This window comes from Phascolarctos cinereus, unplaced genomic scaffold (genome assembly GCF_003287225.1).
Source record: "Phascolarctos cinereus isolate Bilbo 61053 unplaced genomic scaffold, phaCin_HiC Scaffold_5;HRSCAF=322, whole genome shotgun sequence".
NCBI classification, from domain to species: domain Eukaryota; kingdom Metazoa; phylum Chordata; class Mammalia; order Diprotodontia; family Phascolarctidae; genus Phascolarctos; species Phascolarctos cinereus.
In genome coordinates, this window is record NW_027555958.1 from 44863876 (window position 1) to 44876572 (window position 12697).

The 12697-nt window shown below is 40.2% G+C and overlaps 2 protein-coding genes across 2 annotated transcripts; one reads left to right on the forward strand and one right to left on the reverse strand.

Moving 5' to 3' along the window:
- Positions 1 to 78: 78 nt before the first annotated feature.
- LOC110220095 (histone H2B type 2-E-like) lies at positions 79 to 11047 on the reverse strand. The gene is made up of 2 exons (XM_021003957.2): positions 10491 to 11047; positions 79 to 453 (listed from the first exon to the last, which is right to left on the reverse strand). Exons 1-2 carry the CDS (start codon positions 11045 to 11047, stop codon positions 447 to 449), a joined length of 564 nt encoding a protein of 187 aa, XP_020859616.1. The 3' UTR covers positions 79 to 446.
- A 187-nt stretch (positions 11048 to 11234) lies between these two features.
- Positions 11235 to 12336, forward strand: LOC110220105 (histone H2A type 2-A). The gene has a single exon (XM_078154920.1). The coding sequence runs from the start codon at positions 11235 to 11237 to the stop codon at positions 11625 to 11627; it is 393 nt and encodes a 130-aa protein (XP_078011046.1). The 3' UTR covers positions 11628 to 12336.
- Positions 12337 to 12697: the final 361 nt, after the last annotated feature.

A 12697-nucleotide genomic window follows, 5' to 3' on the forward strand; every position in this document is an offset into this window, starting at 1 on the left:
AATATGAGTAAAGGAGAGAGAATTTGAGAATTTTCAGAATTCCTGGAAACTATCATTAAATCAAAAACCTTAAAATGATATATTTTAAGTTGATCTATTTTAAAAATTAACCAGGCTTTATGTTCTATGCCTCTCACAATCATCATCAAATTTAAAAGAAAAAGAGAAAACTACCTTTAACTTAGCACCCTTAATAAGCACCATCAAGCAAAATTAATTCCTACATTGACCACGGCCAGAAATTTGCTTGTTTTGCATCTTGAGTCCATCAACTGTCTGTCAGGAGCCGAGGAACATTCTTCATCATCCATCCTCTGGAAGAACGTTTGGGTTTGATTGTAGTTCACAAGTGTTTCAAAGCTATTTGTCTTCCATTGTCGTTGTTATATATACTCTTCTGCTTTTGTTCAATACACTCTGCATCACTTCATACAAGTCTTCCCACTTCATTTCCTGCATATGGCATAATAGTGTTGTATTATATTCATATATCATATATAATTCATTCAGCAATTCTTCAGTTGATGTGCCCCCTTCGTTTCCAGTTTTTTACAAAAATAAAAATTGCTGCTGTAAATATCTTTGTAAATATGGTTCCTTTTCCTCATTCTTTCATCTCTTTGGGGAATAGGCCTTATCTTGGTCTGGGTCACAGTCTTTCAAGCTGGAGTTTTCAAATAGCTTTCCACAATACCTGGACCAGTTCACAGAATCACTAACAGACAGCACATTAATGTGCTATTTTTCTCACAGCTCTTCCAATATCTGTCATTTTCTCTTCCTGTCAACTTTACAAAATTGATAGGTATGAGGGGGAGCCTCAGAGTTGCTTTGATTTGCATTTCTTAATTATGGTATTTTTAAAAATTAGCTATGTGTAATTTGGATTTCTCCCTTTGAAAACTGCATGTTCCTACAGATAATTTCCTAATCATAATGCAATAAAATTATATTCAGTAAGGACTCTTAAAGAATGAAAATATAATTAGAGATGAATAGCATAATTCTGAAGATATGGTAGATCAAAGAACAAATTGTAAAGCAATAGAAATTTCATCAGTGAAATTACCATAATGAGACAACATACAAGAACTTCTCAGATACAGCTAGAGCAATTCTGAGGGGAAAATATATATCTCTAAATTCTTTCACTGAAAGGGAGGAGGGTAGAAAAAACCAATGAAATGGGCATATGATTAAGAGAACTTGAATGACAAACCAAAACCTCCAAAATAAAGTCAAAATTATCAAAATTTTTAAATTGAAGCAAAAAGGCCATTAAATTGATCAATAAAAGTAGAAGCTTATTTTTGGGGAGTAAGGCTAATAAAATAAACAACAAATTTTATTCAAAACAAAGAAGACCAAATTATATAAAAAATGAAAATTCTAATAAAATAATTGAAGAGAAAATAAAAGAGATCATCAGAAACTAGTTTCCTCAATTACATGCTTAAAAAGTGATAAAACCAAGAACTACCATTATATATAAGAGAGAAACTAGAATCTTTTCCAGTAAATTCAGGGGTGAAACAGGAGTGCCTGTCCATTGTCACCACCATTATTTAACATAATACTAGAAATGCTGGCTATTGTAAGGAAGACAAGAAAAGAAAGCTGAGAGAATAACCATAGGTTAACATAGGTAACAAAGAAACGAAATCATTACTTTTTGCAGATGATATGATGGTGTAATTAAACCCTAAAGAGTCAACAAAAATTCACTTAAACAATAAGTGGAGCAAACTGGAAGGATATAAAACAGGCCCACACAGATCATAAGCATTTCTACTAATTTAAAACTGCAAGAAGAGATAGAAAGAGATTTTCAGATAAGATTACTACAGAATGTATAAAATACTTGCAAGTCTACCTTTCAGGATATACACAAGACCTATATAATTACAAATACAAACAAATGTTTGCTAAAATAAAGACATTTTAAAAACTGGAAAAATATTCCTAGGGCAAGCTAATAAAATAAAAATAGTATTTAAAGTGTTTTAAAAATGAAAAAATTAAAAAATACTAATTAATTTACTTATTCAAAGCCATTCCAATTAATCAACCTAAGGATTACTTTATAGAGCTAGATAAAATACTAAAATAATTCATATGAAGGAAAAAAGAAGTCTAGAATCTCAAGAGAAATAATGAAAAGAAATGGGAATGAAAGGGCACTAGAAGTGCCAGCTCTCAAACAATACTACATAGCAGTAATTATTGAAACAATATAGTACTGGTTAAAAATTACAGCATCATCAATTGGTAGAACGTATTAGGTTCACAATGCACAGAAACAAATGTATCCAGTTCTTTAATATTTGGTAAATACAAAGATTCCAACTACTGGGATAAGGACTCATTATTTGATCAAAACAGCTGGGAAAGTTGGAAAGGAATATGGAAGAAATGAGATCAAAACCTCCCACTTCATACTTAGATAAGCTTCAAATAACTCTATGACCTATATATAAAAGGTCAGATCATAAACAAATTAGAAAAACAAGGGAAAAATTACCTGTCAGGTCTATGGATAGGAAAAAAGTTCATGACCAAACAAGAGATAAAACAAATCATAAAAAATAAAAGGAATGATTTTGAGTACACAAATTTAAAAGTTTTTATACAAATTCAATAATGTTATAAGATTAAAGAGGAAACAATTGAATAGAAAATAAATTTTTGCAGCAAGTTTCTCTGATAAAGGTCTCATTTCCAAGATATATGAAAAAATTATTTAAACTCATAAGAGCCGTTTTCCAGTTGATAAATGAAGGATTTGAGCAGGTAGTTCTCAAGGGAAGAAATCAGGCTATCTATAGCCATATAAAAACATGCTCCAATCACTAGAGAAATGCAAATTAAAGCAGTTTTGAGATTCTGCCCCACTCCCATCAGAGTTGCAAAGTTAAAAAGGAAAATGATTAATGTTGGAGGAATTGTGGGAAAACAGCCACTATGATGTACTGTTTGTAGACCCAGGAAAGGGTACCACCATATTCCATTCTGGAAAGCAGTTTGGAATTACACACATAACTTCATTAAATAGGGTATGCCCTTTGATCAAGATAATACCACTTCTAGGCCTATAGCAAAAAGAGATGAAGGGGAAAAAAGAGTTCTTCTTTCTGTAGTGGTAGGAAAACTGAGAACTAAGGCCATGACCATCAATTGAATAACTGAATAAGCTGCAGTATATGAATGTGATGGAATGCTATTGTACAATGAGAAATGAAGAAATAAATTGTTTCAAAAAGACATCTTAAAATTTATATGAACTGATGGAGAGTGAAGTAAACAGAATCAGAAGAACAATTTATATTATAACAAATAATATAAAAATGAACAAATTTGAAGACTTTTAAAAACTGATGAACAAAATGAGTATAACCAGGAGAATAATTTATACAATAATATTGTAAAGTGCAGCACAGCTCAAATCCAGGTATGTTCTACTGAACCAGAAAGGCCAGGAGTACAAAGTTAGGCCCTAGATCTATGATTTTTTTGAGACAGGGAATTCTCCAGGGGTGTGCCGAAGGCAGCTAAAGAGCCAATTGTTAAATGTTCAGTATGAGCATTTATACCTCAAAAATCAGCAAAAGCTACAAATCAGGGTTTGCTTTGTTGTTTTCTTGATCGGCTTATAGTGATGTACAAATATCAACAAAGCAGATTAATCTTAAAGTGTGTCATGCATATTTATTTTTCTGGAAAGCTTGCTCAACATTTACCAGTATATCTATATCTATATCTGCACCTATATATCTAAATCTATATCTACATCTACATATCTATATCTATATATCTATCTCCAGTATATCCAGTATAACTCTTAGATGAAGAAACTCCTACCGATGCAGTTCAACTAAGATGTCAGATGGTTCCCCGGGAGCACCTGGATTAAATGACTTGCCCAGATTCACACTGCCAGTATGTCAGAGGTGGGATTTGAATTCAGATCTTCATAGTTTTGAAGATAGCTCTCTAGCCACTATACCCTGCTGGATTTAATGGAATATAAGCCCTATTCATGACTCCATCTACTGTCTAAGGACCAACCAAGCCATGAAGTATGGAACAGTTCCAATCACCAGAAGGTTAGCCAAGCAGTGATGAATTTTAATGGCCCTGTATGACTTTCTTCCACTTCTACAATAAGGGAAGGAGTGTGCTAAGAATAGCATAGGACAATGGAAAGAATGCTGGCTCTGAAGTCAGAGATCTAGGGTTCAAATTCTGCTTCTGATACTTACTAGTTGTGTAACCTTGAGCAAGTTACATAACCTCTTCGAGGGGCCTCGGTTTTCTCATCTTTAAAAGGAGGGTTTGGACTAGCTGACCTCTAAGGACCCTTCCAGCTTCAGAGCCAGAAGCCTATAAATCAGGTCTAGATCATCTACAAACATTCATTAGACATTCAGCATTTCCAGTATAAAGTCTCTGTTCAGTTGATCAGTGAGTTATATGAGTGCCCTTGTTCTCAACAGTCTTACCCTGAATGAAGCCAAAGACACAAAGAGGGCACAGCAAAGTGGAAGGAGAGCTCACAGGCTCTCTGTACACAAAGAAAATGGAGTAGTTGGATCTGTGGGCCACTCAATGGTCAAAACACCCAAAGCCATCATCTCCTGGCCTAGGTGGTTATTCCACTGGACAGTGTGGAGGAAGAGAAGAAGGAGGAACAGATAGACCACTAGGAAGGTTAACATCCTTGAAGTCAGGGATTCCTATGAAAAGGTGGGCACAGGGGGAAAGATGATAGAAAATGACTAAAGACAATGGTTCAGGACTTAGAAATGAAAGAGGCCAAAGGCTGATAAATTATTCACAAGCTTCATAACAGGACGTTGTGATTTCTCCCTTCAAGAAAAGAATCCAGAGAAATGACTGAACAAATTGAGATACAGGAATATAATAAAGCATCATTCTATAGTAAGAAAGGGCCTTGGAAGAATTTCGAGAAACACAGGAAAATGAACTGAGCAGGGCAAGATAAGCAGAACCAGGAAAATCATATAAAATAAAAGGAAGCTCAACCAGGAGGCAGTGTGGTACAACAGCAAGGATGCTGAATGTAGAGTCAGAGGACCTGCCCATCTGGTAGAAATCCTGCCCATGTCCTCCTAGAGGTCAGCTCCCAAAGGCCCACCTGCTGGGGTGAGGGGCCTTGCTCCAAATTGTAGGGATACCCATGGAGTTCCCAGGCTGGCTACTAACCTGGTGTCAAGAAGAACAAAGTCCAAATCCAGCCTCTGACACTGAGACCTTGGACAAGTCACTTAACCACTGTCTGCCTCAGTTTCCTCATCTGTAAAATGGGGATAATATTAGTACCTACCTCCCAGGGTTGGTGTGAGGATCAAATGAGATAATATTTGTGAAGTGCTTAGTACAGTGCCTGGCACATAGGAAGCACTATATAAATGCTGACTATTATTATTATGATTAAAAACGAGCAATTTTGAAAGCTGTAAAACTGTAATCAATACAATGAGTATTCATGAATCCAGAGAACTGATGATGAAATATGCTATTCATGACAGAGAGATGATGAACATAAGAATGCAGAATGAGACATCATTTTCTTGTATACAATTGTCGAGGCAATTTGTTTTGCTTGACAATGCATAATTTATTCTTCTTTTCCTTTTTTCCCCCAATGGGGTGAGAGGAAGAGAAATAGATTTCTGTTCATTTTTATTAATTAGGAGAGGTGGGGAAGGGGGGTGGAATGCTGTAAATATGGAATGTTACATGCACTTTCAGATGAGATCATTGTATTATGAATTTTGTTTAATTCTTTTACTTTGTTGCTAGAGGCCTCTCATGGAATAGAGATAATCGGTACATCTTTGAAATGTGCAAAGAAAACATATCAATAAAAAGACAGAAATGGATACAATATTACCAGAGAAAAACAGTATTGAAGAACTGTGTCATTACTATCTGCTTTGCTGCTGCATTGTAAGGACTACAGTACCTTACCGTTTTGATTTTCAGCTGAAACCTCCTATATGTGTTGTCTCTTCTATTAAAAGGTGAACTCCTCAAGAGCAAGGACAGTAGCAAAGTGCACTTAGCAAAGCACTTAACAAATATATTGTTACTTAAAAATAAGAAATTGATAACTTAAAGGAAAAGATGAATACTTTAAAATATAAAATACCCACATCAATGAAAGCGCAAATAGACTAAGAAACTCAATACCATAAAAAGAAGTGGAACAAGCCATGAATTGATTCCCAATTGAAAAAAATGTAAGTGTATCATGACCCATATATAACAGGTCACATTTTAAACAAATTAGAGGAAGAAATCACCTTTTGGATCTATGTCTAAGGGAAGAGTTCAGGACAAAATAAGCAATAGAGAGAATCATACAAGATACACAATTTTGATTACATAAGAATTAAATTTTTTTACATAAACAATTCTAATGTCATAAAATGAGAAGGGAATGAGTAAATGGGAAAATATATTTGCGAAAAGTTTCTCTGCCAAAGGTCTCATTTCCAAATTATATAAGAAACTGATTCAAGTGTACATTGTATAAGACTAATAGCCATTCCCCACTATAGATACATACTCAAAAGACATTATAAAGCAGATTTCAAAAGAAGGAATCCAATCTATTGGCAACCACATTTAAAATGTTCTAAATTGCTAATAAGGAAATAAAAGCAAATTTGAGGGTATACTTCACACTGATCAGACTAGCAAAGATAACAAATTTGGAAAATGCTAAGTGTTAGAGGGGCTGTAGGAAATGAAGTACACTTGAATGATGTTGGAAGGATTGTTGAATTGGTCCAGGCATTCTGGAAATGAATGTGGAATTAGGCCTAGAAAATTACCTTTAACCTGTCCATACACTTTGAACCACCTATGCTACTTTCTAGGAATGTATAGGCTGTTCAGGGAGGGCTAACACCTCTTATGTGAGGGGCTTGTCATTCTCTTTTCAGGGATGTTCATCCACCTTTGATGTTCATCTGGTCACCCAGTGATCTTGGAACCTGTGGTTCCAAGAAGCTATAGCACGTTCAGTGGCCACATCATGGTAAAACTGTTTCAGCAGATGGACTAAAACCAGGTTTAAAGGTAACCTAGAAAGGCCTCAGACCTGTTGGTAAGTTAGAGGATCTCTACCCCAGCTATTTGAACTCTTTCATGGGCTGAATGAGATGAGAATGATTTGTTTAAATGGCCATGCAGGTGGCTGAAGCAGATGCTAAGACCTTGGTCAGGCATCAAAGATGCCAAGGAAGGTCAGTCACTTCATCCTGGGCCATTGCCAGTCTTGACTTTTGTCCTGCCATAGACTTCTGAAAGAGAGAATGAGGCTGATGACTACATGCAACTCTGCCTCTCTTAAATCCAGTTTCTAAGCATGAGAAGACATCAACCTGTGATGTCATCGGTCCTTTTCAAAAATGGACACACAGCACCACTCTTAGATCTCTAACACCAAAAAACCAAAATCAAACACAAACAAAACAAAAGAGGAAAAGGATCCACATGTACATAAATATTCATAGCAGCTTTTTCTTTAGTACCCCAAAATTGGAAACACAGGCATTGTCCCCATATTAGAAAAGGACTAAGCAAATTGTGGTCTGTGAATGTAAATAGAATATTGTTGGGCCATAAAAGAAATAACAAAATGGAAAATTTCAGAGGAAACTGGGAAAACCTTTATGACTTGCTATGGAGGGAAGCAGAATCAGAAGAAATATTTATGTTATTTAAAAAGTTATAAAGAAAAACACCTTTAACAGGTTTTAGAACTCAGGAACACAACCATGATTCCAAAAGAATAAAGATGAAGCAAACCACACATCTCAAGCCAGAGAGATGGAACTTAAAATACAGAAGGAAACATAACTTTTCCAAAACGTCTGATGTGAGAATCTGTTGTGTTTCCTTCTATAGGTGTTTTCTGTTTTGTTTTTAGGCAATTGGGGTTAAGCGACTTGCCCAGGGTCACACAGTTAGTAAGTGTCAAGTGTTTGGTCTGAGGCCGAATTTGAACTCAGGTCCTCCTGAATTCAGGGCCGGTGCTCTATCCACTGCGCCACCTACCTGCCCCCATAGGTGTGTTTTGAAAGACTTTTTTCTTTAAAAACATTTTGCTCAACACAGCGGTGGGTAGTCAAAAGAATAGTGAGGATAGACTACTTTAAAAAATACTTGTTACTTTAAAATTTTTTTAATTAAAAAAACACCTGTTCATATCCTTTCACTATGTATAATTAGAGAATGCATCTTATTTTATTTAAATTGTGTTTTCTTGGTAACTTTTAAATAAGATCTTCATCAGAAAAACTGATGAAATGCTTTATTTTTCCCAGTTAACTCTTCTTTTCTTTTTTCTTTTTTCCCTATTAAGTGTATTGGTTTGGTATAGAAAAAAATTTTAATTCTGTGTAATCAAAATTATCTGTCTTATCTTGTGTGATCCTCTCTTAGTTTGGAAATGGACTCTTCTGTGCATAGAACTGAAAGGTGAATTCTTTGTCCCTTTAATGTGTTTAAAATATAATCTTTTATATTTAAGTAATGTATCCAGTTGGAGTTTATGTTGCTGTATGGTGTAAGGGGTTGGTAGTGTGAGATATTAGTATAGATCTGGTTTCTGGCAGATTATTTTCCAGTTTTCCTAGCAGTTTTTATTGAATATTGAGACTTTACTGCAGTGGTTGAAGTTTTTGGATTTATTCTACATAAAACTAAAGGGTTCATTTTTTAATCTGTTTATTGTATACCTGATATTTTGCATAGATCACCTTCTCCATTTTTAAACCACTATCAAACCATTGTGAATTGCTGTGTATTGTAGTTTAAGTACTGTTAAACTACTCTTCTTCCCACTTTTTCCTCCTATTAATTTCTTTGAAATTCTTGACATTTTGTTTCTCCTAATGAATTTCATTTTTTCCCCCTAACTCTATGAAGTAATTGTTGGACAAATCTGATTGGTCCAGCATTCAAAAAGTAAATTAATTTACACACTGTATTTTTATTATCTCAGTCTACCTGTAACAATTAATATTTCACTATTTAGGACTATCTTTATTTCCATAAGTAGTTTGTACTTGCATTAATTATAATGGCAACAACGATAATACTAATTATGAACATTAATATGATCTAGTAATTGTAGTTTTCCTAATACTAAGCCAGACCTGCATAACTAATGTATGTTCAACCTGGCAATACTATTTAATATTATCAATATATTGATGTAGTCACTACTATTTTATTTTTAAAAAATTTTCCCCAATGTTCGTTAGAAATATCAATCCATGGTTTCCTTTGGGTCTTTTCAGTCTTCAAGTTTAGATATGAAAACCGTGTTGGTATCCTAGAAAGAATTTGAATTTTTTCTCCTTATCTTGTAAATAGTTGGTAATACAAGACTTGGTCCTTCTCAAATTTTTAAAAAAGCAATAAACTTGTGAATCAATCATGCCCACAGATCCTTGGGAGTCCACGTATAGATTGTTCAAATTTTTCGAGGTTGGGTTATTACTTACGTTCTCAATATTGTTATTACCTAGGGGAATTACATCCTGGTCAGTACCAATTAATATGGGTAGTTTTATTGGCATACACGTTAGTAAAATTTTAATTCCAGGGTCAGAACCACATTAAAGTAGGCCCACCCTTGCTCCCCAATTCCTACTCTAATCACTTACCTGTATGCTCAAGATATGCGTTTCAGATTCAAAACTGACTCAATGATCTCTTTCTCACACACACACACACACACACACACACACACACACACACACACACACGTGTGTGTGTATATACATAAATAGCAGAGTTCAGTCTTGAGACTTTTCTTAGACCTTCTGTAGTTGTGGATTGGAATGTATTGATTTTCCAACTTAGATTGTCTTGATATAATAGTAAGTCATAAAAGTTTTAGAACTAGGAGAAACCATATGGAAAACCGGGGAGGCGACTGGGGCAGGATATTGTGAAATCGTTTTTTTCCACGAGATTTGAAAAGAGCAGAGTTGAATTTGCCCAGGGGAGCCGTTTCATAATCAGAAAGGGCTGCGGAGCTTGCGCGCTGGGACGGCGGGGGGGGGGGGGGAGAGGGGGGGGGGAGAGAGGAGGAGCTTAGGGATTAAGGGAAAAGTAAAAGTTGACAGGAAAAGTCGTGGAGCGAGTTTAGAGACGCAAGCCTCCAAGTCTATGGGCCTGGGTGGGACGGTGCCGACGGTGCCCCTGATCCGGGTCCCTCCCTCCCCGCACCTCGATTTGTAGCCTGGGGGCCAAGTGGCGATTTGGAAGGAGACGTAGACAGTTAAGGGAAAACTAGGCAGGTGTGGGGAGGCTCCTAGGGTCGCTTGTCAAAGCCCCTTTGGGCGCGAGCGAGACAGCTCCTTTCCGAGAAAAGGTGGGTGGCTCTGAAAAGAGCCTTTGTTTCGGGGCGAAGGGGCGCGAGCGACTCCTGGGGCAGACCCGCTTACTTAGAGCTGGTGTACTTGGTGACGGCCTTGGTGCCCTCGGACACGGCGTGCTTGGCCAGCTCCCCGGGCAGCAGCAGGCGCACGGCCGTCTGGATCTCCCGGGAAGTGATGGTGGAGCGCTTGTTGTAGTGCGCCAGGCGGGAAGCCTCGCCGGCGATGCGCTCGAAGATGTCGTTGACGAAGGAGTTCATGATGCCCATGGCCTTGGAGGAGATGCCCGTGTCGGGGTGGACCTGCTTCAGCACTTTGTAGACGTAGATGGAGTAGCTCTCCTTGCGGCTGCGCTTGCGCTTCTTGCCGTCTTTCTTCTGGGCCTTGGTCACGGCTTTCTTGGAGCCCTTTTTCGGGGCAGGGGCAGACTTGGCCGGCTCGGGCATGTCGGTAGCAGAGAAGGGGCTGAAAAGAAGAGAAGGAGCAACTGCGAGAAACGAACAACGAAGACTGCTGAGCCGGCCCCCGCTACTTATAGTGCTCATATGCAAATGAAGTCTCCGGCAACGCCAGGCTCCCATTGGTGGCTTCTCAGGGGTGTCGTCATAGGCGGAGAGGACGGCCATGTAAATAACGGAATCCGAGGCGAGGCTCCCCACTGGCCATTCGGACAAAGACAGCCTGTGAGCCAATCGGACGGCCCGGTTCCACACTCCCCGTGCAAGCTATAAAAGGCCCCGGTGCGGCGGGTCCGAGCACCAGTGTAGTTTCTCAGTCGGTGATTGACGCAGCTGTGTTGTACTCGCATCCGTCATGTCTGGCCGCGGAAAGCAGGGAGGCAAGGCTCGCGCCAAGGCGAAGTCCCGCTCGTCCCGTGCCGGGCTGCAGTTTCCCGTGGGCCGTGTGCACCGCCTGCTGCGCAAAGGCAACTACGCCGAGCGGGTCGGCGCCGGCGCCCCCGTTTACATGGCGGCAGTGCTGGAGTACCTGACGGCTGAAATCTTGGAGCTGGCGGGCAACGCAGCCAGGGACAACAAGAAGACGCGCATCATTCCCCGCCACCTCCAACTGGCCATCCGCAACGACGAGGAGCTCAACAAGCTGCTGGGCAAGGTGACCATCGCCCAGGGCGGCGTGCTGCCCAACATCCAGGCCGTTCTGTTGCCCAAGAAAACCGAGAGTCACCACAAGGCCAAGGGCAAGTAAGCGGACTCGGAGCTCCTGGGGCCGAAAGGCTCATTCCCGAAACCAACGGCTCTTTTCAGAGCCACCCACCCTGTCAAAAGCAAAAGGGCTGTTGCCGAATCCTAGTCCCAAACCCTATCCCTATGTCTATCCCAATCCGAACCCGAAGGCGGCGTGACTTGTTGCACACGTCCCGTCCCGTCCCGTCCCCCCCCTCCCCCGCTCCCAGCACGAACCGAAACCAACCATCCAACAAACCGAGTCAGATAGAAAGTAACTGCTAGGTTGGCGAGCTCGGGTTAACACCTGGATTTCGCTGTAGCCTCGCCCTGTAACTTCTCCCCTGCGTGTCCCAAGAGCTGTGGATAGCACCCAGTGCCGCTTCACCTCCGGTCAAAAGGTGGCAAAGTTTCTCTACCACCAAAGTACTTGGCGGAAGCGTGGGCCAGCTGCGGACTGGTGTCCGCGGGGCGGGGACCCACAAACGTCGGAAATCCATACGTGCCCGTAGCTCAAGCTTTCCCGCAGACAAGATAGCTTGGGAGCCAGGCTCCTGGCCAATCCACCGCTTAGGCGGGCTTTTCATTCGCTGTCCAGAACCCAGTACACGGTACGCGGTGGAACCCTGCTGGGAATGCGAGGGGAGGGATGGCTCCCGGAAGTAGTATTGCACAACTTTGGCACGGTTCTTGCAAGAGGGAGAAGGTCGAAATAAAAAAAGTCCCTCGTTCTTGCCCTCGTGGGAGTCCAGTCCAGTGCAGCGTTTTTGAGCGGGCGGCGCGGTGGGCGCTCTGAAAAGCTCGGAGAGCCGCTGCCCTGGAGAACCGCGGGAGGGCCTTGGCGCCGCGAGGGCCAAGTCAGTGGCCGGCAGCACAAAATTCCAGGGAACCGGTGGAAGGCTGGGGGGATCGATTGGGCACCGACGTCACGTCACAGCACCGAAGGTTTTAGGTGGTTCCCCGCCCACACCCCACCCCTGCAGAACAGAGGGAGAGGGAGAGGGCGAGGAAGAAAGGGGGACGGAGAGAAAGGGAAGGGGCCGAACAACTTTTTAAACAGGGTCATCAACAAGAGAATCCAGCACCGGGAGA

What these genes read in the sequence shown, in the direction of transcription:
- LOC110220105 (XM_078154920.1), top strand. Translation starts at nt 11,235, where the DNA reads ATGTCTGGCCGCGGAAAGCAGGGAGGCAAGGCTCGCGCCAAGGCGAAG.
- LOC110220095 (XM_021003957.2), bottom strand. Translation starts at nt 11,047, where the DNA reads ATGGCCGTCCTCTCCGCCTATGACGACACCCCTGAGAAGCCACCAATG.